General features: G+C 52.5%; 9 protein-coding genes across 9 annotated transcripts; 3 read left to right on the plus strand and 6 right to left on the minus strand.

Moving 5' to 3' along the window:
* Positions 1-30: 30 nt before the first annotated feature.
* N7508_008671 (uncharacterized protein) lies at positions 31-2,746 on the minus strand (the record flags this gene model as incomplete). The annotated part of the gene is made up of 4 exons (XM_058466734.1): positions 31-390; positions 443-2,482; positions 2,535-2,657; positions 2,714-2,746. The coding sequence occupies 4 exons, from the start codon at positions 2,744-2,746 to the stop codon at positions 31-33; spliced, it is 2,556 nt and encodes an 851-aa protein (XP_058314580.1).
* A 550-nt stretch (positions 2,747-3,296) lies between these two features.
* Positions 3,297-5,412, plus strand: N7508_008672 (uncharacterized protein; the record flags this gene model as incomplete). Its single annotated transcript, XM_058466735.1, has 9 exons — positions 3,297-3,477; positions 3,538-3,577; positions 3,624-4,106; positions 4,158-4,282; positions 4,333-4,527; positions 4,578-4,816; positions 4,867-4,923; positions 4,980-5,063; positions 5,113-5,412. The coding sequence occupies 9 exons, from the start codon at positions 3,297-3,299 to the stop codon at positions 5,410-5,412; spliced, it is 1,704 nt and encodes a 567-aa protein (XP_058314581.1).
* A 97-nt stretch (positions 5,413-5,509) lies between these two features.
* N7508_008673 (putative MFS transporter) lies at positions 5,510-7,191 on the minus strand (the record flags this gene model as incomplete). The annotated part of the gene is made up of 3 exons (XM_058466736.1): positions 5,510-6,433; positions 6,502-6,735; positions 6,787-7,191. The coding sequence occupies 3 exons, from the start codon at positions 7,189-7,191 to the stop codon at positions 5,510-5,512; spliced, it is 1,563 nt and encodes a 520-aa protein (XP_058314582.1).
* A 787-nt stretch (positions 7,192-7,978) lies between these two features.
* N7508_008674 (OSBP family protein) lies at positions 7,979-9,350 on the plus strand (the record flags this gene model as incomplete). The annotated part of the gene is given in 4 exon segments (XM_058466737.1): positions 7,979-8,060; positions 8,080-8,413; positions 8,462-8,516; positions 8,574-9,350. The coding sequence occupies 4 exon segments, from the start codon at positions 7,979-7,981 to the stop codon at positions 9,348-9,350; spliced, it is 1,248 nt and encodes a 415-aa protein (XP_058314583.1).
* Positions 9,351-10,355: 1,005 nt separating this feature from the next.
* On the minus strand, positions 10,356-13,071 carry N7508_008675 (putative RNAPII degradation factor Def1; the record flags this gene model as incomplete). The annotated part of the gene is made up of 2 exons (XM_058466738.1): positions 10,356-12,691; positions 12,780-13,071. The coding sequence occupies 2 exons, from the start codon at positions 13,069-13,071 to the stop codon at positions 10,356-10,358; spliced, it is 2,628 nt and encodes an 875-aa protein (XP_058314584.1).
* Positions 13,072-13,601: 530 nt separating this feature from the next.
* N7508_008676 (uncharacterized protein) lies at positions 13,602-14,813 on the plus strand (the record flags this gene model as incomplete). Its single annotated transcript, XM_058466739.1, has 1 exon — positions 13,602-14,813. One exon carries the CDS (start codon positions 13,602-13,604, stop codon positions 14,811-14,813), a length of 1,212 nt encoding a protein of 403 aa, XP_058314585.1.
* Positions 14,814-16,265: 1,452 nt separating this feature from the next.
* Positions 16,266-19,188, minus strand: N7508_008677 (putative DUF221 domain protein; the record flags this gene model as incomplete). The annotated part of the gene is made up of 2 exons (XM_058466740.1): positions 16,266-19,052; positions 19,102-19,188. The coding sequence occupies 2 exons, from the start codon at positions 19,186-19,188 to the stop codon at positions 16,266-16,268; spliced, it is 2,874 nt and encodes a 957-aa protein (XP_058314586.1).
* A 1,028-nt stretch (positions 19,189-20,216) lies between these two features.
* Positions 20,217-21,428, minus strand: N7508_008678 (fructose-bisphosphate aldolase FBA1; the record flags this gene model as incomplete). The annotated part of the gene is made up of 3 exons (XM_058466741.1): positions 20,217-20,777; positions 20,836-21,249; positions 21,321-21,428. 3 exons carry the CDS (start codon positions 21,426-21,428, stop codon positions 20,217-20,219), a joined length of 1,083 nt encoding a protein of 360 aa, XP_058314587.1.
* A 925-nt stretch (positions 21,429-22,353) lies between these two features.
* Positions 22,354-24,192, minus strand: N7508_008679 (putative ubiquitin C-terminal hydrolase; the record flags this gene model as incomplete). The annotated part of the gene is made up of 1 exon (XM_058466742.1): positions 22,354-24,192. One exon carries the CDS (start codon positions 24,190-24,192, stop codon positions 22,354-22,356), a length of 1,839 nt encoding a protein of 612 aa, XP_058314588.1.
* Positions 24,193-24,768: the final 576 nt, after the last annotated feature.

Consider the following 24,768-nt stretch of genomic DNA (forward strand, 5'->3'; position numbering starts at 1 on the left):
TAAGACCGAGTTCAGATAGCTGAAAGACAGCTAAAGCTCTCCGGGTCGATAACTCCGCCAAGTCTCAAAACCAACCTGTTCATACCACCCATCCAACGCAACCCAATCTACAAAAACACCCTCAATGCCTCGCTGTTTCATATTCTCAATGGCATGGCAAACCAATGCCAGACCAATACCAGAGCTGCGCTGGTCCCTATCAACTCCCACGCAGCCGATAAGTCCCGTCTTTGGCCCACAAATTTGCGGGAATGCCCAGATGTGATTTAAGGCAGGTGATGGTCCCAACATCAAGGTCCATCCGACTTGATTGCCTGCCGAGTCAAATGCTACCATCACACTGTCGGGATATTGGTCCGGATGTAAGATGACGTAGGCTTGTACCCAGCTCTGTGGCAAGGTCAGTGAGAGTAGGTACTGGGGTCATGTCAAAAAAACGTACGGAGTTATGAGAGAAGTTCTTTCGCTGGCCGACCAGGCAGGCATCGTAGTCTTCAGCCTTTAAAGGTGCGAAGCGGAAGCCTCGATCCTTCGCTCGAGTCATATACTTCTCTGGTGATTGGAAGTTGCGGATATCCTGATACAGGTCAACTGATCTGGCATTTTCTGGGCTCAGTCGGAAGCCACGATGGGTGAAGAAGTGCTGGATGGTTTCTGGGAGCTCGCGAGGAATTCCAGGCCAGAAGCGAGGGAAGGAGCTGCCTAGCTTCACGCCGTTTATGCCGAATTTGGCCCGGACGTTGGCTCGGGTTTCTTCCAACAGGGCAATTCCAACGCCTTGACGCTGGTAGCTTGGTGATACTGCGAGGACCGCGATGTGAACGGTGTGGGGCTCACCGTCAGCATTTGTGTAGGCTAGACAGAAGCCTACTAATTCTGATCCAAGGCGAGCGACGAAATGGTGGCCGTATGGGCGAATTATTAGAGAGCGTAGGCTGTCTTCGGGTAGCTTATAGGTCGGCAATGCCTCAGCCCAGACGTGGAGAATGCCATCCAAGTCCTTCTCAGCGTCGAATGGTGTTACTGCCGCCGAAGTCTTGGTCAAAGCATTGGGACCCACTGGAAGGGCCCCTGTCGGAATCAGTGCGCCGAACATGATATCGGCAGCCACGGAGAATGCTTCGATGGTTGGTTCATATGTGGTGATGTAGGTTTTCACCTTGAGGTCATCGAGGAAGTCATAAGGATTGCACGCCGCAATGTGCACCAAGTTGCTGATACGTCCAGCAAGTTCGTGGCCAACAGATTCTTGGTATGGTGATTCGCGCGCATTGAGAGATGTGAAGATGACGGCATCGGCAACCTCGATGACCTGCCATTGCTCTGGCGATAGACCCGACGTTCCGTATCGAATCTCAGCAATTGAGTTATTGTGTTGACGAAGAACGTCTAGATACCGGCTGGACTGATATGACCCTTGTCGTCCCATTCCTTCGCCATCAACAGCACCACCTGCTGGAGTCTTGTCCCCCGGGAAAAGGAAGATGATAATCGAGGTCTTTGACAGTGGGAGGGTACCCGACTTATCCCGAACAAGCGTCGTTGACCGAGAGTATATGTCCATGGTTGTCTCGGCAATTTTTGTGTTGAGCAGACCGAGCTCTTTCAGGTTTTTTTGTCGCAATGCTGCATCCCAGTTCAAGAACTTGTCTTTCACAGTAGCCACATGGCGACCAGCATCCGCCAGCCGTGATTGTTCAATTGTGCCGGATTTAATGGCTTCACAAACTCTCTTGATTGAAGCCACCTGCACCTCATACGTATGACAGATCATGATACTATCGCTACCAGCGCGCAGGGCCAGCACTGAGCCTTCTTCGGTGCCATAGGTGGACCGAATACCATCCATTTCCAAGCAATCGGTAATGATCATGCCGTCATACCCCATATCCTTCCGCAGAATACCCATGGCATTCGGCGAAAGTGTTGCAGGACGGGTCAGGTCGATACAAGGCAGCGAAATATGAGCAGTCATGACAGTCTCAATTCCCTCGGCCACGGCTCGCCGGAATGGGATCAGCTCACAACGCTCCAGCTGATCTCTCGTCTTCGGGATGACAGGCAGCCCGTAATGCGAATCCACGGCTGTATCGCCATGGCCAGGGAAATGCTTGATGCTGGGAATGATGTTCTGTTCCCGCAGACCCCGCGCGGCCGCGCTCGCAAAGCGTCCGACGAATTCAGGATCATCACCAGGGCTGCGCACACCCACCACAGGATTCAGAGGCTCGGAGTTGATGTCCCCGACCGGGGCGTAGTTCATGTTGATGCCAAAGAAGCTTAGTGTTTCCCCGGTGGCTCTCCCCGCACTGTAGGCGCACTCCGGGTCGTGCGTTGCGCCCAAGGCCATTGGCCCGGGGACTTGTGCAGCGATCGGGGGAGAAATTCGGGTGACGAGCCCATTCTCCTGGTCAATGCCGATGAACAACGGTCGCTCATGGCCAGCTGCTTTGGCTTCATGTTGTAAAGCGAGTGTCAGGGCCTGCCGCAGAAAGTTAGTCTCGGTAGCCCGATCTACAATTGACTGGTCGCACCTGAAGCTGTACTGCATCATCAAAGTTTCGCGAAAATAGAACAATGCCCCCGACGTGGTAGTCATGGATCAAAGTTTTGATTTCAGGACTCGGGGTGCAGCCATGGAACCCCACCGCGAACAGCTATGATTCGATCTGTAAGAAAGACGCGACATGGACATCGGATGGGATTATCCTACCTGGCCAACCTGCTTCTGAAGATCCGAAGCCATTTTGCCGGTTGGGTCTGTAAAGAGTAAGCGGTTCAAAGACTCGGAGTCCACCTGGTCAGGCGAAGGGAATGACGATCAGCCCGGGTCCACACTCGTGTCAAGTCAGCGTTTCATTGATCAACACCACTGCCTCTCTGAGACAACACGTCGTGGCTCTCAAATCTCAGGCAAGGTAGTGCAGCAGTGTCACATCGAGGTTGAAGTGACTATGCGGGGTAGGGGGGAAATGGGCCGATAGCCCGGTCTTTCCTTCGTCCTCTTTTATATCTCGCCATGACCGGACATGAACCGAGACACAGACTGGAATTGAGTGAGAAATAGTATAGGCCACTTCTTGACATATTGGGGAGAACCTCCAAATATGATTTCTCAATACCTGGCACTCTGTAATGGACCTAAAGTCCCCGAATAGCTTTATCAAGTATAAGCGTCCTAGAAAACCCCGGGAACAGGGATATTCGAATTGCAAAGATAAGAAGTATGGAATGCGGGGTAACCTTGGTAACCTTCTGTTGTTCGGTGGTCTGCAATTACAACCTTGTCAACCACCATGGACGACATACAGATTACCGAGAGAGAGGCTGCCGCAAAGGACGATGGAGTCAAGATCACCACTCAGCTCCATCCAACCCTAGAAGAGTATGAACGTCTGTTCGGGGTTGACGAGGACGCATACGAACAGCCCACGACCACAAGGAAGGAACTATGGTCCTACTATCTCTACTACAACGGTACGAAGCTTCGAAGCTTCCGTCGGATAAGTATGAGAGACTGACTGGGAAATCCCACAGGTGATAATGGCGTCGGCCCGGGATCCTACAGTCAAGCCCTGTAAGGACATTTACATCACCGAAGTACCGGACACTAACATCTCAAGCTTCCAATGGGCCCTCAATGGCGCCGGACATCAACCGGACACGAATCCGCCCAAGCCTTGCAGCGATTCATCGGCATGTGTGTTACCATGGGCAGGCGGCACGCGATCTGTAGCTTCCGTGGTCCTCATCGCAAATGGTCTCTGCTTCGCATTCATGACGGTGATCTTCGTGTGGCTCGGGAGTGCCGCGGACTACGGCACCTTTGGTCGATGGCTTCTCTTGGCGTTGACGGTAGTATGTTGGGCACTGCAATACGGCATGATGGCCATCCGGCAACCGAGTCAGTGGCCTGCGGCGATGGGTATGTATGTGGTGGCGTATGTTGCCTACGGCGCAACGCTAGTCTTCTATGCTGCTGTCTTTCCCCGTTTGGCTCGCTATACACCTCATGTACGGAAGGCTAGGGAGGAGGATTTGAGAGAGGGCAAGATTGAGCAGGAGGAATATGATGCCATTGAGTCTTTGGAGAGGAATCATATCAGGTGAGATGCAGGTATGTTGCCTGTGATTGAGTGGATACTGATTTGATACAGCAATATCTCCACTGCGCACAGTAATATTGGATACTTGCTCACACTCGTTCTCAATCTGAGTGTCTTGCTTCCTTTGCAAAACAATAGTTTTTCAAATAACTTGGCACTTTGTCTTACCAACTCATGTGAGCTTCTCCGGACCCATTGGCTCACCGTATCATCTAACGTCTGATAGATTGGGTCGTCCTTGGTATCTGGTGGTTCATCTTCCAACAGAAACGACCGGGCCCAAAGATCCCCAAAGGCTCAAACTATGCAACTATCGGATTCAAGCAGATATGGCTCGCCATCAGAGAGATCAGATCGCTTCCTCAAACATTTCTGTACTTTTTGGCCTACTTCCTGTTAGCAGACGGCCTGAACACAACTGGTTTGAGACACCTGACTTCTCAATACACAAATCTTGCTAATGTACATCAGGTACCCTCGTCAACATCATCCAGAATGACTACGTTTCGTTTTCATTTCTACAGATCACCTATCTCGGCATCACCCAAGCTGTCTGCTCAATCACATCAACCTTCGGCTTTTGGTACATACAACAGTATTTCAAGTTCAAGACAAAGACCATGTTCTTGTTCACCAATTTCTTCAGCGTCCTCATTCCGCTTTGGGGCATGATTGGATTGTGGACGACTCGCATTGGGTATCATAATATAGTGGGTACAAAGTAGAGATCAACAAGGTTACAATGCTGACAACATTGCAGTGGGAGTTTTATTTTTACAACGTCGTTTTTGGACTGTTCCAAGCTCCATACTATGCGGTAGGTCTATTTCCATCCGCAAATATTCTCACGGTCTCTTGCTAAGGTTGCGATAGTACGCTCAAACAATGATCAGTGAGCTTATGCCTCGCGGCTATGACAATATGTTCTTTGCTCTATTTGGAATCACCAATCGAGCTGTAAGTCATCTACTCACTTGCCTTCTACTAGTCTAAATCTGTCGAATAGTCTTCAATCATTGGTCCGAATGTCATCCAGGCTATCATCAACAATACGCGCAACAATTGGATGGGTTTCCCATTTCTCTTTGCGATCTGCGCCGGGGCCATGGTCACTATTGGCTTTGTCGATGTAGAAAAAGGCCGAGAAGATTGTCGAAAGTTCACCGAGCAGCGCAAGATGGACCGCGTAGTGGCGGAGAGTGGACTAGATGCTGATGCTATTGCGAAGGGGAAGCAATCCGTTAATATTGAAGATATTCCCGAATTGGGCAATCGGCACGCGAGCAGTTCCGCGCTGGAGAATTAGCGCTCCAAGTAGCGAAGAGACATGCATTTTTTAACCATTCGACGGTCATTCAACATTTAATCATTCTATAATTAGATTACCAGCCAATAAGCAAGATTTAAGCCGCGACCTCGCACTTTTTAGAATCCTGCTGCGTAGCTCCAGCCTTCTTCTCGGCCTTCTGCAACTGTTTCTTCTCAATCTTATCCCGCCACTGATCCCCAAAGATAGTGGTAAGCCAAACCCCAACTCCAGAACTAAACAAAAACAAAGCACTAATAGTACTAAACCACCCAACCCCCATAGTCTCCACAGCAGGCAAAACAAGCCCAGAGCCCAGCGCACCAAAGAAATAGCGGAACATGTAACTGCCCGCGACAACCTCAGCACTCCGTCCACTAGACTGCATAACATCCAACGAATAAGTATTAAGACTCGGAAAGCAGAACAACTGCGCAACACCCTGGAAAAACATCGCGAGCACAGGAACCGGAATCCCACCGACAGCCTTCTCAACCGTCCACCCATAAATCAAAATACAGCCCGGCACAACACCCCCAAGGAAGAACAAGCAGGATTTAAGCCGGTCCTCGGGGACGCGGACACCTCCTCGCTTACGGATCCATTTCTTAACGGTGTAATCGGCCCATCGTCCGCCCATGAATGTTCCAACGAGATATCCACATCCAGGAGCGATATAGAAAAGACCGGATTGGATGGGGCTTGTCAGGTGGAAGCGGGGGTTGAGGACGTAGCGGATGGGTGTGAGGAGGGAATATTGGTTCCAGACTAGAGCGCCAGCCCCGAGACCCGTGCAGAAGAGATTTGGATATGTGAATAGCATGACTGCGACGCGGAGGGGGGAGATGCGATTCCAGAGAAATTTGGCTTTTTGGAGGAGCGTTCGTTCTGATAGGTCGTTCTTTGTTAGGTGCGGGTATGTTTCTGGAAAGAAGAAGAAGACGAGGACGGTGCCGAAGCCTCCTAGGGCGGTTTGGAGCCAGAAGATATCTCGCCAGGAGCGGAAGGTCACGATTACGCCCTGTTTGTGTCGGGTTAGTGGTTTGAGCCGGGTTTGATTGAAAGGAGGAGGTGGGTTTATATGCTTACCCCGATGAATGGACCAAAGGCTGGTCCGATTAGGGTTCCTGATAGGAACCAGCCTAGGGCTGTGGCGCGAGCACGAGGCTCGTAGATATCGCCTAGAGCGGAGCTGCCAACGACCAAGAAGGATGTTCCTTGGAAGGCAGTTAGGACTCGGAAGATGTAGTATGCTGGTAGATTCGGGGCTAGAGCTGTGCCAATGCTGAAAGCAAAGAAGAGCAATGCACTTATGAAGAAGATCTAGGTGCAGTTAGTTTAAATGTATACCACGCTGGCTGTCGGATGACCTACTGGACGTCGTCCCCAGACTTGACTAAAAGGCCCCCAGAAAGGTGCTGCAATGCCCATAAACGCCATGTACAGGGCATTGCTGGCGTTGATCACACTACCAGTGGTATTGTATGTTTTTGCCACTTCAGGAACACCAGCGAGGATAGAGGTCGAGGAGATGGGTGCTAGAAAGGAGCAAAAGGCGAGGATACCAACAATGACAACCTTTCTAGCTGGCGAGAAACGGAGATATTGTTCGGCGTCGACTTCTTGGAATTCATCTGTCGCCGGCATATCATGGTGAGAGACATGGCTCCGAACATGGTCGAGACTGGTTCGATCTGCTTCCCGCTGCGATTGAGACCTTTGGATTCGTTCTTCGTTGTCCCACCCCTCGTCACTGGAGGCATTGGATGTTGGAGGCATATTGGGTATCCGGTAGTCAACGAGCACTCGCTATCTTATGGGCAACCAGGCTAGTCCTCTCGCGATGCACATCTAAGGCTGAAGAAATTGAAAGTATTCAAGCTCGGAAACTTTCCGAGGGTATGCTCGGCTGGTATATCCGCAAGAAAGGCCTTCAATTGAATAGAAACTGGTTTGAGGAACTATGAAAAGAGAGAATTGTACACAGCGAAGCACATTTCACACTTGTAGCGTGAGTCAGAGTGAGAATGCACGACCAATTGCTTTGTCTCTGCGAGATCGGCGGACCCTTTGCCGTACATTGCCTTCTTGTCCAAACAGAGGACTTGCTATCTCTTTTGAGGGGTCCATCGGCCACTGTGATTCGGGGAAAAGACCGGGGAAGTAGCCGAGCAGGGCTAGGGGCGGAAAAGAATCCGTCCCGGGGGCAATTGGGCTCTCCCACATAGTGTATTTCGATAGAAGAAGGCCATGCCAGCACTTGCATTTGACCGGATTTAGCCAAGTGCTCTCTCAGGCCCTAGCGACATAGTGGCGGGGTGGTCCACAAAAGAAAGTGTGTATATGCGTGATAAGTGGGCAGGTTGACCTGACAGTTAGTTTATACTTGACGGTGATAGTCGTATGCAAATGCATAAAAGCCCTGGAGATCGCACGTCGTCATCTTCGAGTGTGGCTGTTCACGATCGACCCCTGATCATGACGTTATCCGCTTCTGACCGCCAACGACACCTCTCCCCCACCCTCGATCTCTTTTTTTTTTGTATTTGACTCCATATTCACCAAGATGTCCCCTCAAAGCCAGGTTCCCGCCCATAGCAAGGGCTCATGGACAAGTTTCCTCAAGGCAAGCTTCCACCACTTGCCAAGTCTACTCCAGGCTAACAGATTCCCAGTCGATCGCCTCGTTCAACGGTGATCTCTCCTCATTGACTGCTCCTCCTTTTATTCTGTCGACCACCTCCCTTACCGAGTACTCTGCCTACTGGGCCGAACACCCCGATGTCTTCGTGGCCCCCGCCAAGGAAGCCGATCCGGAGAAGCGTGCTCTCCTGGTCCTTAAGTGGTTCTTGAGTACCCTGCACCAGCAGTACTGCAGCCGTAGCGAGAAGCTCGGTAGTGAGAAGAAGCCATTGAACCCTTTCCTTGGAGAGCTCTTCATTGGTAAATGGGAAGGAGGCGCAGATGTAGGCGAGACTTCTCTGATCAGTGAGCAAGTCAGGTATGCGAAAGCCACTTCAGAAAGCTAGGCAGCAGCTAAAAATCGCAGCCACCACCCTCCGGCCACCGCATACGCGATCCGGAACGAAAAACACGGAGTCGAGGTAAGAGGATAGAGACAGTACCGCCGCAAAAAAGCATCCCATACTAACAAACCCCAGCTCCAAGGCTACAACGCGCAAAAGGCCTCCTTCTCAAGCACCATCCTCGTGAAGCAGATCGGCCATGCCCTGTACTCTCTCACCCCCTCAGGCTCCCAGGAGAAAGAAACATACATGATCACGCTACCAAACCTGCATATTGAATCGCTGATCTACGGCTCACCGTTTGTCGAGCTAGAGAAGTCTTCCAAGATAGTCAGCAGCAGCGGCTACACCGCCAAGATCGACTTCTCCGGCAAGGGCTGGCTCAGCGGCAAGAAGAACACCTTCACTGCGAGCCTGTACAAGACCGCCGAGGGCGAGAAGAAGCCCCTGTACACGGTAGACGGTCAATGGTCCGACAAGTTCAACATCAAGGACGCCCGCTCCAAGGATGTCATTGACAGCTGGTCCGCCAAGGAAAACCAGACCACCCCGCTGACCCTGGCTCCTCTCGAGCACCAGGATCTGTACGAGAGCCGCCGCGCCTGGAGCGACGTCGCCACGAACATCCAGAAAGGCGATATGGACGCTGTCTCTGGATACAAGTCTCGCATTGAGAACGCACAGCGTGAACTGCGCCGTGTTGAGAAGGAGGAGGGACGCGAGTGGGAGCGCCGCTTCTTCAACCGTATTGAGAGCGACGACGCCCAGGTCCAAGCTTTGGCTAAGGAGGCCGATCTTGCTTTTGAGACTGACAAGACTGGTGGTATTTGGCGCTTTGATGCTAAGAAGGCCGAGGGTGCTCAGCCGCCTTACTTCAAGGTTGGCGGCGAGGGTCTGGGTCTTACTGAGTAAATAGGGAACTCTCATCTGAATTGGCCTTCAGCCTTGCTTGCCCCCACATAGAGTTGGCTTTTTGGATTCCTATTGTTTTGTACCGTGTCATGTTGCATTTCGATTGTATATAGTTTCCGGTCCGGGTTGAATCCGCTTACTTGCTTATATGCATGGGATTGGGGCTTAACCATTCCATCTAATGATATGGTATCTTCATTTATGCGATACAAGGCATGGAGTAGATAAATGCGTGCAAGTAACTTCAAATATTAATAGCAAAGTACGTTGTGCAACATTGAAGTACTGGAAAGGGATTGCTGGTCTACAAGTCTACAAGGGAAAAGCCAAAATTCTCCATATGAAGTTCCATACTGATCGTATAGGACATACATGAATCATCACACTTTTAGCCCAGAACGCAACTGAGCATTGGATCTACCTCTACCAGACCCATTGAGCCATCATAATCATAGACCGATATTGCACAAGGTGTGGGGAGAAAAGAAACAGACACAGAAGAGAAGGAAGCGTAAAAAAAAAAGAAAAAAAGAAGAAAAAAGAAAAAGAAAAGCAGAAGAGCAAGCAGAACCGTCAGAACAAGTGACACACCGGACCCGAAGAGACACAGACACCGACTACCTAGGTAGAGAGAAAAGAAAAGTGAAATAAACCTAGAGAAGAAGGGGTGGATTTAATACAGGCCCATCAGAAGAGAGCAGAGCAAAATGAAAAAAAGCGACTCAACAATAAAAAAATAGAATAAAGCATAACGGAACAGTCCCCCAAAACCCAAATAAAAACCGGCCAAGCTCCCCAGAGTAGAGATTACACAGATGAGGAAGAGAGAAAGATGAAGCGAAAATGTTCTGGGTTTTTTCCGTCATGGCCTTTGAGACATGCGGTTTACCCTGGTAACGTTATTGTAGACAAAAACCATACCCTTTTCAAATCACCCGCAAATGCAACGCCATATGTGTTTGGTGGGTCATTATGTCTCCCCTTTCGTTTCTTCTTTCATTTTTTTCAGTGACCGTAGTTGCCACCCCAGCCGCCGCGGTTGTTGGAGTTGCCATAATAGTTAGCAAAGCCGGCACCGTAGCTGCCGTAGCCAGTGGCCTGGTGACCCTGAGTGGCTGCGCCCTGGTGAGCGCCGAGTCCGCCGAGTCCACCGTACTGGGGGTTCAGCTGGGGGTAGCTGCCGAAGGCCTGGGTCTGCTGACCCTGGAGAGGAATACCGCTCTGAGCCTGTGGCTGCCCGGGGACACTGTTGGTAGCGGAACCGGGGCGGTTCTGAGCGAGGGAGGGGCTGGGTCCACCGGCCTTGGGGGCTTCGAAGCCCTTGGTTTCGTCGGCAGCCACGGGGGCCTGGCCGGCGATGGGGGGGTTCTGGCCGAAGCTACCCTGAGAGCGGCCAAAGACATCGGACATTCCAGTGCCGAAGGCGTTGGCGCCAGTGGCAGACTGCTGGCTGTCCGAGGGCTGAGCAGAGCCGGTGCGGCCGTAGACAGATTCACGGCCGGGGATGGCCTGAGCGAAGCTACCAGCATTGGCGGGGGAAGACGAGTGTTGGTCGTAGGAGAAGCCAGCGTGGGGCTGACCGTACATGCCACCCTTACCAGCATAGGGACCGTACTGGCTGCCGTAGTACTGGGAATTGTGCTGCTGCTGCTGCTGTTGCTGCTGCATGTAGTGGTCTTCGTAGCGGCGGGCATCATCGTACATAGGACGGTTGCCGCGGCCGTACTGCTGTCCCATTTGGTTCATGTAGGAAGCGTAGTGGGGGTTGTTGTAGTAGGGGTAGCCATAGCCACCATAGCCGTGCTGAGCAGTTTGGCCAGGCATGTGCTGAGCAGTGGGGGTCTGCTGTGTGGCGGGAATAGTAGGGTTAGGGGTGTTGTGTCCGCTGTTGTTGGCATCAACAGGGCCGTAGCGGCTCGGAGGCTGAGTGGTAGGGATTTGAGCCTGGGCCTCAGCACCGGAGACACCGAATCCAGCTCCAGCGCGGGGTCCGGTGGGGGCATCCTGGGTCTGGCCGTAGCTGCCGTAGTAGTTGTAGGGGAAACGCTGCTGGTCGGCGGCGTAGAAGGGAGAGTACTCGCTGCCGGTGGTAGCGGTAGGCTGAACAGGGGCCTGGGCCTGGTTGGCGAAAGGCTCAGGGATCTGAGGCTGGGGCTGGCTGACCTGCTGGGTGAAGGGGTCGAAGGGCTTCTGCTGAGGCTCGGAGTAACGGGCAAAGTCGTTGAAAGAGTCGGCGGCAGAGGCTTGAGGGACGGGAGGCAGGCCAGGGGCGGGGCGGCCAGCAGCGCCAGTCTCCATGGAGGAAGGAGCCTGGCCGGAAGGAGGGAGAGAGGCACGAGGAGCAACGGGGGAGTGCTGAGGGGGCTGAGCGCGGGTCTCGGCCTCCTCGCGGTTGTCATCAATGTCAACTGCGTCCCCGTTCAAGCCCATACTGCCGAACTGAACAGCAGCACGGTCCACGGCATGGTTGCCGGGCATGACAACAGCTTGCTGCTGCTCCATGACACGGCGCTGGAGACCAGGGGTACGACCCTGTTTGGTAGCGCTAGGGGGGTAGGCAGAGGAGGAGAAACGGGAAGGAGTAGCAGCAGCGGCAGCAGCGGCGGGGTCGATGCCACTTCCAACAGTGCTGGCGGCAGTCGCAGTGGGAGCGGGAGCGGACACATCGGGAATACGTTCGAGGTTGGTCTCAGTCAAGTCGTTCTTGAGAGCATTGGCAGAGGTGGAAGGAACGGCGGGAATGACGGGTTGAATGGGCTTTGCGACGGGGGTCTTTTGCGAGGCGGCGGGCACTGGAGCAGGTTCGGGGGCGGGGGCGGGAGCAGGAACAGTAGGCTCGGCGACGGGTTCAGCAGGCTGCTCCGGGGCAGGAGCAGGGGCAGTAGGCTGAGGCTTCTTCTGGGGCGGAGGAGGGGCTGGTTTGGCGAACAGACTAGCCCACCCCTTCTTTGTTCCCTCGGGGATCACAGTGCTTTTGGTATCAGGCGACTCGGTCGAACCCCATGCCCCACCGGTTGAAGCCTCTGCGTCGGTCTCCTCGGTCTTGGCGGGCGTTTCCCATGCGGATGTAGCGGGGGCTGCAGGAGCAGGTGCCGTCTCTACACCACTAACCACAGGGCGAGTTCCGTTCGTCGCAGTTCCAGCGCCAGCGCGACCACCACGACCGCCACGACCACGGTCTGCGCGAACACGACCGCCACGAGTGTCTAATCCACCACGGCCACGGGTGGCACGAGCCGAAGCTGCATTTGTTTCGGTCGGGGGGTTCTGAGCCTCCTTGGGCTTAGGGCGAGTCCGGTCTGCGGTCTTCTTCTCAACCTTGCCCCACTGGGACACATTACCTGCACAGCTCGTCAGTCACAGCTCCTTGAAACAAGGAATTTGGCAATCTTGAATCAATCGGGGATTTGAAGGAAACGGGGGCTCGACCTTCACTAATGCGCTCAATTGCTTCCAAGAGCTCGCCGTTGGAGTCTTCCAGAGCAAAGACCAGATCTTCGTCTTTCCAGTCGGGGAACATTTCCTTAAGCATGGGCAAAGTGTCGGAGTACTTCTTCTTCATCTGTCCAATTTCGCCTTCCTCAAAGGATGAGACGTCTGAGTTATCGTTTGCAGATCTGCTGCTTCCGCCACGGCCACCTCTAGAGCTGAAGCCGCCACGGCCACCACGGGCGGATACTCTGCCCCGCGAAGCGGAGGACCGGTTCTGAATTTCGGACATATTGGGAAATGGATGTGATGAAGAGGTCGGAATTGGGTAGGAGGTCACGATGGAGTTTTGTTCGAAGGGAGGAAAGTTTATGGGGATGCACCCTCGCAGAAAAGAGGATCAGCACCAAGACCACAGGCACGGGGCCGGAATCGACAGGAAAATAAAACAAAAGAGTTGAGGGAGAAAAGCGCAGGAGATGGAGTTGAAGAAAGGATCAAAAGCTAACGGAATCTGAGTTGCTCCCTCAGGTCTTGGCACTGCCTGGCTTTTAGCGAGTGGCGCTTATTGGGTGCTGGGAGGCGTACAGAACATGGGGTTGGGGCTACGGGAGAGAGATGGTGCTATATATGAGTGGAGAGATGTGGTTTACGAAGCGATTTAGGCTAGCTGGTGTGTCCAATTTAATTTATTGTTCGCATGGTGAACAGTTTGACTGGTGTTTCTTCTACTCGTCATGCACCTGGTGGTCCTCACCGCCCTGAGACCTGACTTCTTTACGCTTTCATCATACCATCATCGCTATATTGCCCACCGTCAAGATGAAGGGCACCTCGATTTTCCAGTTCAAATCTTGGCCTAAGATCCATCAACCGTTGCCGCGAACTCCACGAGAGTCTCAGCAGCTTCTCAATGCCCTCACGACCTCGTTCCGTCGTCAGTTAGACCGGGCCTATCCCGCAGTCAGCAATGACCGACCTCTCCCAAACCCCGAATCATCGGCGCATGCAACCGACTTGCACCTGCAGAACATCCTCGACAATCCTCTTTTCCGGATAGTCCCCGCAAAAACTAGCCCACAAGAAACTGCGGTCTTGCGTGGCCTCGAGGGACAGCGACGGCTATCGGAAGAACCCATGGTGGTGTTTGACGAACTCGCTGCCGCCGGTTCTGCCACTGCAGCCACTATCAATGACTGTCTTAAGTCCCAGCTTCTTCTTGCCAGGTCCCCGGAAGATATGAAAGCATCCCGAGCTGCGGGGAGAATCGTGGATTGGTACTGGGCGTCAGATGGTGCTTCCCGACAGTCACTTCTCCGCACTCGGTCAGCGACGATCTCGTTGACCAAATTCATGGTTGCCGAGGGACTGCAAAGCACTGCTTTGAAGTGGCTGGAAGCACTCATGAGCAATGACCTAGGCAGCAAAAACGGCAAGATGACTGAAGGCCTCGCCAGGCAAACGTTCAGTCATCTCCTCGTCGATCTTGTCGATGCCGAATTACACACCGGTAATGGCTTTAGCTCCGCAATTGCAACCTACCTGCGTGTATGCCAAATGCATTTTCAAAGCACATCTTCCCACAAGTCAAGGAAACCGATGCTTCTGGCCGCGGGTGCTCACCTTAACCGTATGGCCGTGGAGCAAAATCCAACGGAATATGAGGTATCAGAGGCAGTATACGACCATTTCAAAGACGTGGTTTCCGTGCTATCTCCCCGATCTTTGTTGGTAGCATCGGTCGCCGTCTGTCATCCAACAAACCCCGATGCACGTCCCTTCCTGCAATTCGTGGATAATTTGTCACCGAACAAGTTTCAAGCCTGGAACGATGTCAGACGAGATGCATTCTTCGATATTGGCACCGAGGCTCTCCGAGTACTTGTTGAACAAAAGAGATTTCGTGATATTTCCCGCCTGGAACAAAATATTTCAGCCATGCTGCCGGAGAAGCCCGCGCCATCAACTACCGAAAGATCTGATACACATCTATCCGACGCGGACCTCGCCCGCCTGAACTGGAACTTTACATGATACCCTTACGTTAATGACTGAACGAATCTCATACCCTTGCGCAAGCATGCCCCCAGCAGCGGAAAGGTCTATAACCACAGATAGGTACACCGCTAAGACTCAAATTGCTTCCATATTCGTGCATCACAATGCACAGGAATAAGCGATCCGAGCGATCAATTCGATCGGCCTCCTCGCTCCGGAATCTCATATAGCCGTGACGATCTTCTCACCGCTGCTATGGCACTCTCATCGCGCCATCGAGGGATAGCCATCTATCGGTCATCTTCATGCGCTTGCTCCGTGCTATGCACTGGCATACGAATACAAAGCGGAAAAATTGTAACAAGCACAGGCTGTGATTTCTATGACCGAATTTGTACAAACAGCAAAGCAGCATCACAATGAAATCCAACACAATGGCATATCAAGCAACCTCTTTACCCACCAGCTCCAATCTACAATAATCCATTTCCATTAAGCTCAATGTAATTTTTCAATTCCGTAGTTCAAAGTACACATTCTTCCCTATGTCATGTCTCCTCATAAGTAAGTGGCGGCGGCGTCCTCGTCAGAGCTGGTCTCATCATCAGAATGCGTGTCTGACTCGAGAGCAAGCTCTTGCCGCTGCCTCCCACTTCAAAGGATTGGAGGGTGTCGGCGAGGCCGGGCCAGCGAGGAATATGTGACCTAGATCATACGGCTCCGGCATCTCTGTATGACCATACGAGTTAGGTGAATCACTTTCAACCGGGATGGAAAAGGAGTCTCGGATGGAGAAGGGGCGCAGGATTCAGATAAAAAGAGAAGATACCTCACTATCCAGATATGCATCTCCCAATACGGCTCGGATGTTTATGTTTCATTCAAGGTATAGTCAAGGTTAGATGTCAAGCTGAAGAGGAAGATGCATTGGAAGGGGAAGCTTGACATGGACATCTAAGTCGTTTATATATCCCCAACACGGAATGTTCCAGAGGAGGTATTAGAGGAGGTATTTGAGACCGAATTTGGTTGATATTTGGTATAGCAAACCTCAGACTTCAGTCTGTGTAGGTCTACCATCTGCACTGTATATCTTTCTACGAAGGCAATAAAGCTATATATCTTGGCAGATATACTGTCGAATTGATATTTACCAGGACACCCAGTACCATGATATTACAGACAGAGCCATGGCAAGAAAAGTGGATAATCCAATGAGACTCAAGATCGATAATGTAGACACTGATATATAAGGCACCAAAAATACAAAGAAACAACTCTATATCTAACAAACAACCAGTCAAGCGGGTTAACAAGGGAATGAATCGTGACCTTCGTGTAGAAAAAGCAAGAAAAAATGAACGAAAAAAAAAACCAATCCGCTAACCAAATCGCCAAACCAATAAATCGATAATAAATCCCAACTTTATATGCAAATTTCCAGAGATATGCAACATGCACAATGCACATGTATACAATATTCACAAACTACCTCTGCGAGCGATAAGCCTCATAAGAAGTAAAGCTCGGCTCATCCTCCTGCTCAACAGGGCCATAACCACGCGAGCGCCAGCGATCAAGCGGGTTAACATCTGTCTGCGCAGGCGTTTGGGCATGACTAAGAAGATGGGATTCGCTCTCGTCCATAGGTGTATAAGCACCGAGGACGGAGGAACCACTATCGCCACGGGAAAGGGGGACACGGAAGGCAGGGTGGATAAGGCCTGTTGGGTCGGCGGGGGGCGTGTGGCCCTCGTGAAGTTTGAGGGGGGTGATTGAAGGGAGGGAGGGGGCTGGAGAGGAAGCGCGCGAGGAGCTGGGCGACCATTCGCCGCCTAGGGTTGAGCGCGGGGTTTGGGAACGTTCTGTCATTAGGTCTTCTGGGCGCCCGTAGATGCCGCCGCCGAATTCATCGCGGAAGTCGGCGCGGTCTTTGTAGTAGGAGAAGTCGAGGTGGTTTTCGGGGACGACTTCGAAGGGCGCTGGCTCTGATTTTCCGGGTTGAGAGGATAGCATTGGGTTCATTGCTATGTCGGAGTATTCGCCGCCTGTGTCGCCTTGGTCTAGGCGGCCTTGGTAGATTTCTTTTAGGGCTTCTGCTGCCTTGGCGTGGACCATTGGTGTCATCAAGGGTTTGTAGAGGGCTGGGTGGCCGAATTTGGAGTTGAGACGTTCGGCGGCCTTCTTGCTGGACTTTTGTGTGCCCAATGCCTCCGCATCTGTTAGATTGGCGCGGTTGTAATACTCGATGTCGGCGTCGAAGGTCTTCAGGCAGTAGACCTTGAAACCGATCATCAGGAAAGGCAGGGGGACGACGCAGTACACCATGGTCCAGCTGCCGTTGGACTTGGCAACGAAAGCGATGATGATGTTGGCGAGGACGGTGGCGAAGACCAGACGGTTGACCAAGACTCTCCAGTATGCACCGCCTGATTCGTTCTTGGTAACGAAGACATACATCAATAGGTATTTCTTCAGCATGGCGTCAACACCAAAGTACAAGGCTGTCACAGGCAACACAATCGGCTGCAGAGTGGCGTAGCAAAGCGCAACAGTAGCGTAGAAGAGGAAGTAGTTGTAGTAGCTGGCATAGTCGAACGGCGGAGGCGCAGTCCATTCAATGGACTGCCGAGGTGTCGGCGAGAGGAACGTCCTAGCAAACCAGACCCAGAGCATGTTGACCAGTTGAACAAGATCAATAGCAGCACCGAGGTTGCGCTGCAAAAGGTAGGTCACCCAGAACGGCGAAACATTGCAAAGCGCAGAGATCAGCGTAGCGTAGAACCGACTATCAACGATAGCCTGCCAAGCATTCTCATGACCGCTATTGGTCTTTTCAACAACCGTTGCAACGAAAACCCAAGCAGCCGAGAAAAGCGAGAAAACGATCAGGTTGTTGAACACGAAGAAGGCATAAAGATGACCTAGAACATGACGCTCTCGAGAAGTCTTCGTCTTACTACCACCCCTGATAGCAAGCCGACGGAAAATAATCGGAAGCACCAGATAAACCAGCGAAGTAAGCGCAGGGGAGGCAATACCTTGAACAGCAGCCCACACACTCGGGTTCGCATTCAAGGACGTCTGGAAAGCAGGCCAAACAAGACCCAAGTTGCTGAGATTGGCCAAGAAGATAGCAATCAAACCGTTAGGAACAACCCAGACCAATGTCAGACAAGCAACCCAAATGAAAGTCATGAACCGCTTCCACTTGCGCGCTCCCTTCGAAAGAGGCAGGTTCTCCCAAATGAGATCACTAGGCCGCGGCGCCAGACTGATAACCGTTCCCTGGGGACGCTTGCGGCGAGCACTCCATGCCACAGCGTGCGCATGCTCGATGTTCTCCCAACTAGCGAAACCATAAGGCATGGCATTCCGGCGATCAATCGACGCTCTCCCGTGCTTGATTTCCTCTTCCAAGACTCGAATCCGCACGGTCAGGTAATCGATCGCATCCACCTTCCCACCGGTATATTTGCTTCGCTGGCTACGAGCAGGGCGTGTCATAGGTCGCTTGGCGGGCATTCGGTCGGGGTTCTTCAGATACTTGGCTAGAACAGACTCGAGCTCTCGGACCGCTTCTTCGTGCTCCTTGATAATCCGGGGCAAATCCCTGACGTTTCGGCCAATCGCAGCGCGGGGAATGGCAGCGGTTGGATTCGCCTGGTCGGTAAGTCGTAGGATTCCCTCGTCGGTACGATCGGCGGGCGGGATATCGGTGATCATCAGAGTTCGCGCATGCAGACTGCGCTGGTATTCCGAGCTCTGGAAGTATTGCCTGCGCAGATTCCGCACGGCGCGGTAATTCCTCCACAGGAAGAATACGATGATGATATCGAATGCCCAGGCACAGACGACCTGGCTCCAGATTGGTGTGCCGTACACGTTGACCGGGGTCATCAACGCAAATGTGGATTTGGTCGTCCCGTCTCCTGTGGTGTCACTTTTTGTGACGTTGATCGGAATCATAATGAGGCAGCCAATGATGCTGAGCAGGATAAAGATGTTGCGGCACATCTTGGTAAAGCGCAGGAAGATGGCGGCATCCAAGCCGACTGTTTCGATGAGCTGGGCTTCGCGTGTGTTGATTACTGGCTTTACCCAGGAGAAGAAACCCTTGCCCACTGGCGGCGGAGCATGTTTGAGGTCTGCATGCTTGACCTTGGGAGCGTAAACTAACGAGTGACGGGGTCGGACAAGGGAGAAGAGGAGGGCGAGGAGGATAGTGACGCCGATGGAGGTCCCTAGCGAGGTCCAGATGGCAGTGATAGCGAACTGGAATGAGTTAGCGGCGATTACTCTCGTGATTACCAATTCAACATACAGAAGACTGGAAGGGATTCTGAATGAGTTTGAGGAACTCGTCCGTCCCGTCGTCGCGGGCCTTCAAGACCTTGGAGATCACATCCATAGCGACAGATCAAAGGAATGTCGAACCGGCATAAACGAGGGGCCGGAGAGGACGAAGATTCAGAGCATGAATGTTGAAGAATAGAGAATAGAGAAGCAAAGGCAAAAAAAAAGAAGTGAGACAAGCCCAAGAATGAAAGAAAAGTGGACACCAGGTCTAGGTCTTTATTATTAGAAGCCGATCGATGCGGAGTTTAACGGTCTCCAACTTGGCAGGTTCTTAACTCTGAAGAGCGTACTCCGTAATATCACTTTCCACGGCTCTTGAGATCAGCTCTCGGTGCGTCAACATTGTACGTGCCTTGTGGCGTTCCAACACGTTTTCTCTCTCCATCCGACCCATACCCATCCGCTTCATTGGCAGACCGCCGCCCTGTATCAAGTGGCAGGCCAATCAGGCACCTCATGAGGGGATAATCTGGAACATTGCGATTGTCGGGTCCAGGGTAACACATCAGCCATGTAGGTACCGTTTACCACCGTGCCCACTGTGATGTTTGAGGTTCGAGTCTGGAGAACAGTTTGTGTTTTCCCCTGTTCTCTGTTATCTCGTTGTCGCCTGAGGCATCTACTTGAAAACTTAGATAACTTTTTGACTCGGAAGTATGGAGTATCCTCAAGGTCTACTCCGGAATGTCTTAGAAAACTCTGTAGAGATATTTTTGGAGTTTACTCCCCCTCACTTGTGCAGGAAACTATCCAGTGATGCAACTCTACTGGAATTTACTCAACTTCCGCCTGATCTCACTCGGCAGTTCAGCCACAGGACTTCACCTGACACATCTAGTTCATCTGTTTTCAATGAATGTATACCTACTCTACTATTTACTATTGTAAAAAAAAAAATACTGTCATCAGAAATTCATATTCCAAGGAGCGGTCAAAGACCGTACGGACATTCATTACAGCGTGTCAGAATACAACGCAACATACAACCCAGACGCCATCATCCCCAGGCGCCCAACGCTTTTTCGGCAGCATGAAGAGAGGATATGGGAATCAAAGAGAAAAAGAAGAGATAGGCAACATTTACAGCTGGCCAGAAGTGTTGAAGTCCTCAAGGGCCTCCTGGACACGCTTGCTCATGGTCTTCTCACCCTCGCGAACCCAGACGCGGGGATCGAAGAACTTCTTGTTGGGCTTATCAGCACCGTCGGGGTTACCGACCTGGGACATGAGGTAGTCCTTGTTCTTGAGGACGAAGTCACGGACACCGGTCAGGTAGGCGTACTGCATGTCAGTGTCGACGTTGACCTTGACGACACCGTAGCTGATGGCCTCCTTGAACTCGGCCTTGGAGGAGCCGGAGCCACCGTGGAAGACGAAGAAAACGGGCTTGGAGGACTTGGACTTGGTCTGCTCGGCGACGTACTTCTGGTGCTTGGAGAGGAGCTCGGGGTGGAGCTTGACGTTGCCGGGCTTGTAGACACCGTGGACGTTACCGAAGCCGGCGGCAATGGAGAAGTAGGGGCTGATGGCGCCGAGGGCGTTCTGGATGGCCAAAATGTCCTCGGGCTGAGTGTAGAGGGAGTTGTTGTCAACATCCTCGTTGTTGACACCATCCTCCTCACCACCGGTGATACCGATCTCCTACAATGATATTAGCTTCGCTCAAGGCTTAAGAGCTTCATGTTGGACATTGACTTACCATCTCGAGCCACTGCTTCATGGGGGCAGCACGCTTGAGGTAGGCGGCGGTGGTGGAGATGTTCCACTCGACGGGCTCCTCAGACAGATCGATCATGTGGGAGGAGAAGAGGGGCTCGCCGTGGAGCTTGAAGTAGCGCTCGTCCTCATCGAGCATGCCATCGAGCCAAGGCAGGAGCTTCTTGGCGCAGTGGTCGGTGTGGAGGATGACGGGGATACCGTAGGCGGGGGAGACGCTGCGGATGTAGTGGGCAGCGGCGATGGAACCAGCAATGGAGGCCTTCTGGTCACCGTTGCTCACACCCTTACCGGCGAAGTAGGCGGCACCACCCTGGGAGATCTGCAGAACGACGGGGCAGTTCTGGTCGCGAGCAGCCTCGAGAGAAGCGACCACGGTAGAAGAGGAGGTGACGTTCTAAGACGGTTAGTATACTGGATTGAGGGGAGACGATGACGATGACGATGACGATGACGATGAGAACTCACGATGGCGGGGATAGCAAACTGCTTCTCCTTAGCGTACTCGAAGAGACGGAGGACATCGTCGCCGACAATAACGCCGGACTTGCGGTTAAGCTGTTCAAGGACACCCATGATGAAGTTTGTACAATAAAATGAAGAAGATGATATCTGGAAAATGAAAAGGGGGAAATGGTCAGTACAAGTAGTCAATCCTTACCGGGAGACGAAAGCGGGCAGATTTTAAATAGGAGGGGCATGGAGGGGCAGAGCGTCATCGGTGAAGGCAAACTCACCGGTCAGTGGAGCTGTGGAACTGAGGTCAGAATGATTTCAGGAGTTTCAAGGGCTGGCAAAGAGTTAATAGCTTCTTTATGTATGGCCCGGTGCTCTGTATCCCGGTCTACTCCATACTCCGTTCTAGCCCGACGCCGGTTATACATTCGGAGTATCGTGTACGCCGCAGAGCTTGAGCTATAGCTATGAACATAGGGATTGAGGTCTACGTTGTCGCTATGGATGAGCCCATAGATATGACTCTATAACATCTAGTGACCATAGACTTGATGATCGGAACTATAACGACTGTACATCTACATGTACCAAGTGGTCCGTAAGGATTGACCCCCCTCCGTGTTTTGTTCGTAGCGGGGAACCGAGGAGTTTCGAGGCCGTTCGCCGTATTTCCACCTTGAAGCCATGAAGCAAACCGGTCTATTCTACATCCGGTTGACATGTTCAATTCGTCAATCCGGTTGACTACACCTAATTCCTGTACCCAATGTTTCTGGTTCCACCCGCGAACAAGTATGAAAAAAAAAATGAAAGGGAACTCGATCTGCAGATGACATCATCGGAAAGAGAACAACCGTTATTCGGCACTAACACCTCAACAATTGCCTCACATGTTGGGCACTTGTCGCCAGGGTAACTATACTATTCTCGTGACTGCTTCGTCCCTTGAGTTCTACCATTGGACAAGATCTCAAGATATGTTTGCACATGTATTCTAGACTCCTATTTACAACTGAACCCTTTGTACTTGAATCCTCCGATGCGATCAAGGATCGGGCTTCTCCAACTCATAGAACAAGAGGTAGACTTCCCTCTGCATGCCCAGCACATCAGAAGTCTTGCATTCCTTGATCTTCTCATCTGAGATGCGCCACCAGCGATCCATCGGCTTGCGACGGCGTCGAAGCCGCGAACTGACCCCCGTGGGAGTATCCAACGACGGGCGGGGTATACTACGGGAGGGGCGCGGGGCCGATGTAGATGTACTCCAGCGGCCCTGGTCCGCTGTTGGGCTGTTACTGTCCGAGGGGGAGGCGTGTTTGGAGGAGGTGCTCTGAAAGGAACGGCGGGAGCTGGAGGTCGTGGGTCGCGGGAGGGGAGGTGTGAGTTGGGTTGCGGAGGCTGAGGTGCCCGAGAGTGAGGTCGATGAGTTGGTGGTGGAGATGCTTCCATTGATGTCGGGGTCGGGGCTGCTGCGTGGCGCGATACGCGGGCTTGGGGCGGCCGAGGGGTTCTCGCTGGCTGCACGGCTTTGAGCGTAGGAACTGAAGACCTCTGGTGTGGAAAATGGAGGGTAGATATGGTTGCGCCGGAAGGATTCGTAGTGACCACTGTGGTGGCTGCCCTTGTGGCAGACAATGGCTAGCAGCTTGTACCACTTCTGGCTTAAGATGCTGCCCAGAGGAAGCCGCTCAGGGAACGAGACTTTGGCGGCATTCTTGCTTGAGCTGCTCCGGTCAAAGATCGACCGTGAAAGGTGGATAGCGATGACCTTTGGGAACGCCGTGATACGCATATGCCGTGCGATTCGGCGCTTGGGGACTGTCTCGGACGGAGGAAACACGATCCCCTCGAGCTCGGCTTCAGGGTCGATCTCCATTGCCTCACGGATGCGTGCAATCTCCTGCCCCAATCGATCTTTGTCGCCTTGGGCTCGTGCACGGGCTAGCTCTTGCGACTTGACCTCCACTGCATGCTGCATGCGACACTTATCGCAACGGAAATCTTCAATATATTCAGTCTTAAGAAGACCATCGAAACAGGAGCTCAGCGTAGTCGAGCTTTTCTGCGGCACCTGTAATGTCAAATTCACAAAAGCCGTCTGATTCGGCTTGTACTGATAGTGACAGAACTGACACTCAATCTGAGACTCCATCTTGCCTTCAAAGGGGAAACCAGACTCCTGGTCAATCTCCTTGAGCTTCGTATCAATAATAGCAGGCAATCCGTTAGTCGAGCCATCATCAATACGCACTTCCACCTCAGAAGAGCTCTCCAGCGGGCTCCCATCACGCGCATCTCCCAGTGTCACCTCAGCCGCAGAACCAAGAGCTCGCTTCCGAGCGCGCACACCCGCATGATACTCATCACACAATCTCTCAAGAACAATCTGCAAGAACTCCTGCGCATCCTGCTGATTGCGACTAATACGCGTACGGAACGCGTACTCCAAAGCCTGGATAAAGTCACGCGCCGAAATCGTCTTTTTGTATATAGGCCGCTCATTCAACCGATCCAACATTTCCTTCAATGCCCTCGTGGTGATACCCTGCTGCAACTCGCGCAGCTTGTCCTCCCGGGCCCCGGTGAGCTCATCGTCACTCGGCACAGCGTGATATGTCTCCGGTCCGTCCAGTTGGCGCCTGTGCAGTTCGTGGATCAGGTAGACTCGCAGATCGCCTAGGCCTGCCAAGGCTTGCAGCACCGAATTGATGAAGCAGTCATTGGCCAAATTTGACAGGCCCACGATGCTTTTTTTGCGATTGCTGTCGTTCGATTCATCGCCGTCGATTGTGTAGTTTGGTCCGAAGACGTAGAATAGTGCCACGGCGGCCAGTGAGGCCCCGGCCGCGTAGGCCGCGACCGTTGTCGGCTTTTCTTGCATCGGTGTAGGAGTTTTGGAGGGGTTCGGTATTTCGTGTGTCTTAATAAGGTGTCGAGGTAGGGAAGGTTCGGTCTCATTGCCCCATCGTCAGTTTGGCCCGAATAGTGGCTTGGGGTGTGTCCGGTTTGGTAAAAAGTGAGGTTTAATGCCAGTGGCCGGGGTTGGTGAGAGCGGATTGAGAGAACGGGGGGCTCACTTGAGCGGGTTCGGCCGGGGGGAGGGAGTGGAGCGAGTTCATGCGGAGAAAGAGACGAAACTCCAGGATTCGCAATGAGGAATATCCGATGATCGTCCCGGGCAGGGCGTTTCAGGAGGATACATTCCTGGCCTCGTTTTCGCGATATCATCTCGCCCAATACATTCTTAGCTCAGGCACCTAGCGGGACCGCCACGGACGGATTCTCCGGATATCCGTCTGACGCAGAGATCCCCGCACTCAGGATTAAGTCTGGGGTAGAGGGTAAAGCCACGTCGAGAGACAGTTTTTATATGCTCAGGCCTCTGATATGTAGACTTTTGGACAGGTCATGACTGGTGATGCAGGTACTATGAAGCAATGAAATGGGAGAGGAAAAG

Source organism: Penicillium antarcticum (genome assembly GCF_028974205.1).
Source record: "Penicillium antarcticum strain IBT 31339 chromosome Unknown utg000009l_segment0_segment0, whole genome shotgun sequence".
NCBI lineage: Eukaryota > Fungi > Ascomycota > Eurotiomycetes > Eurotiales > Aspergillaceae > Penicillium > Penicillium antarcticum.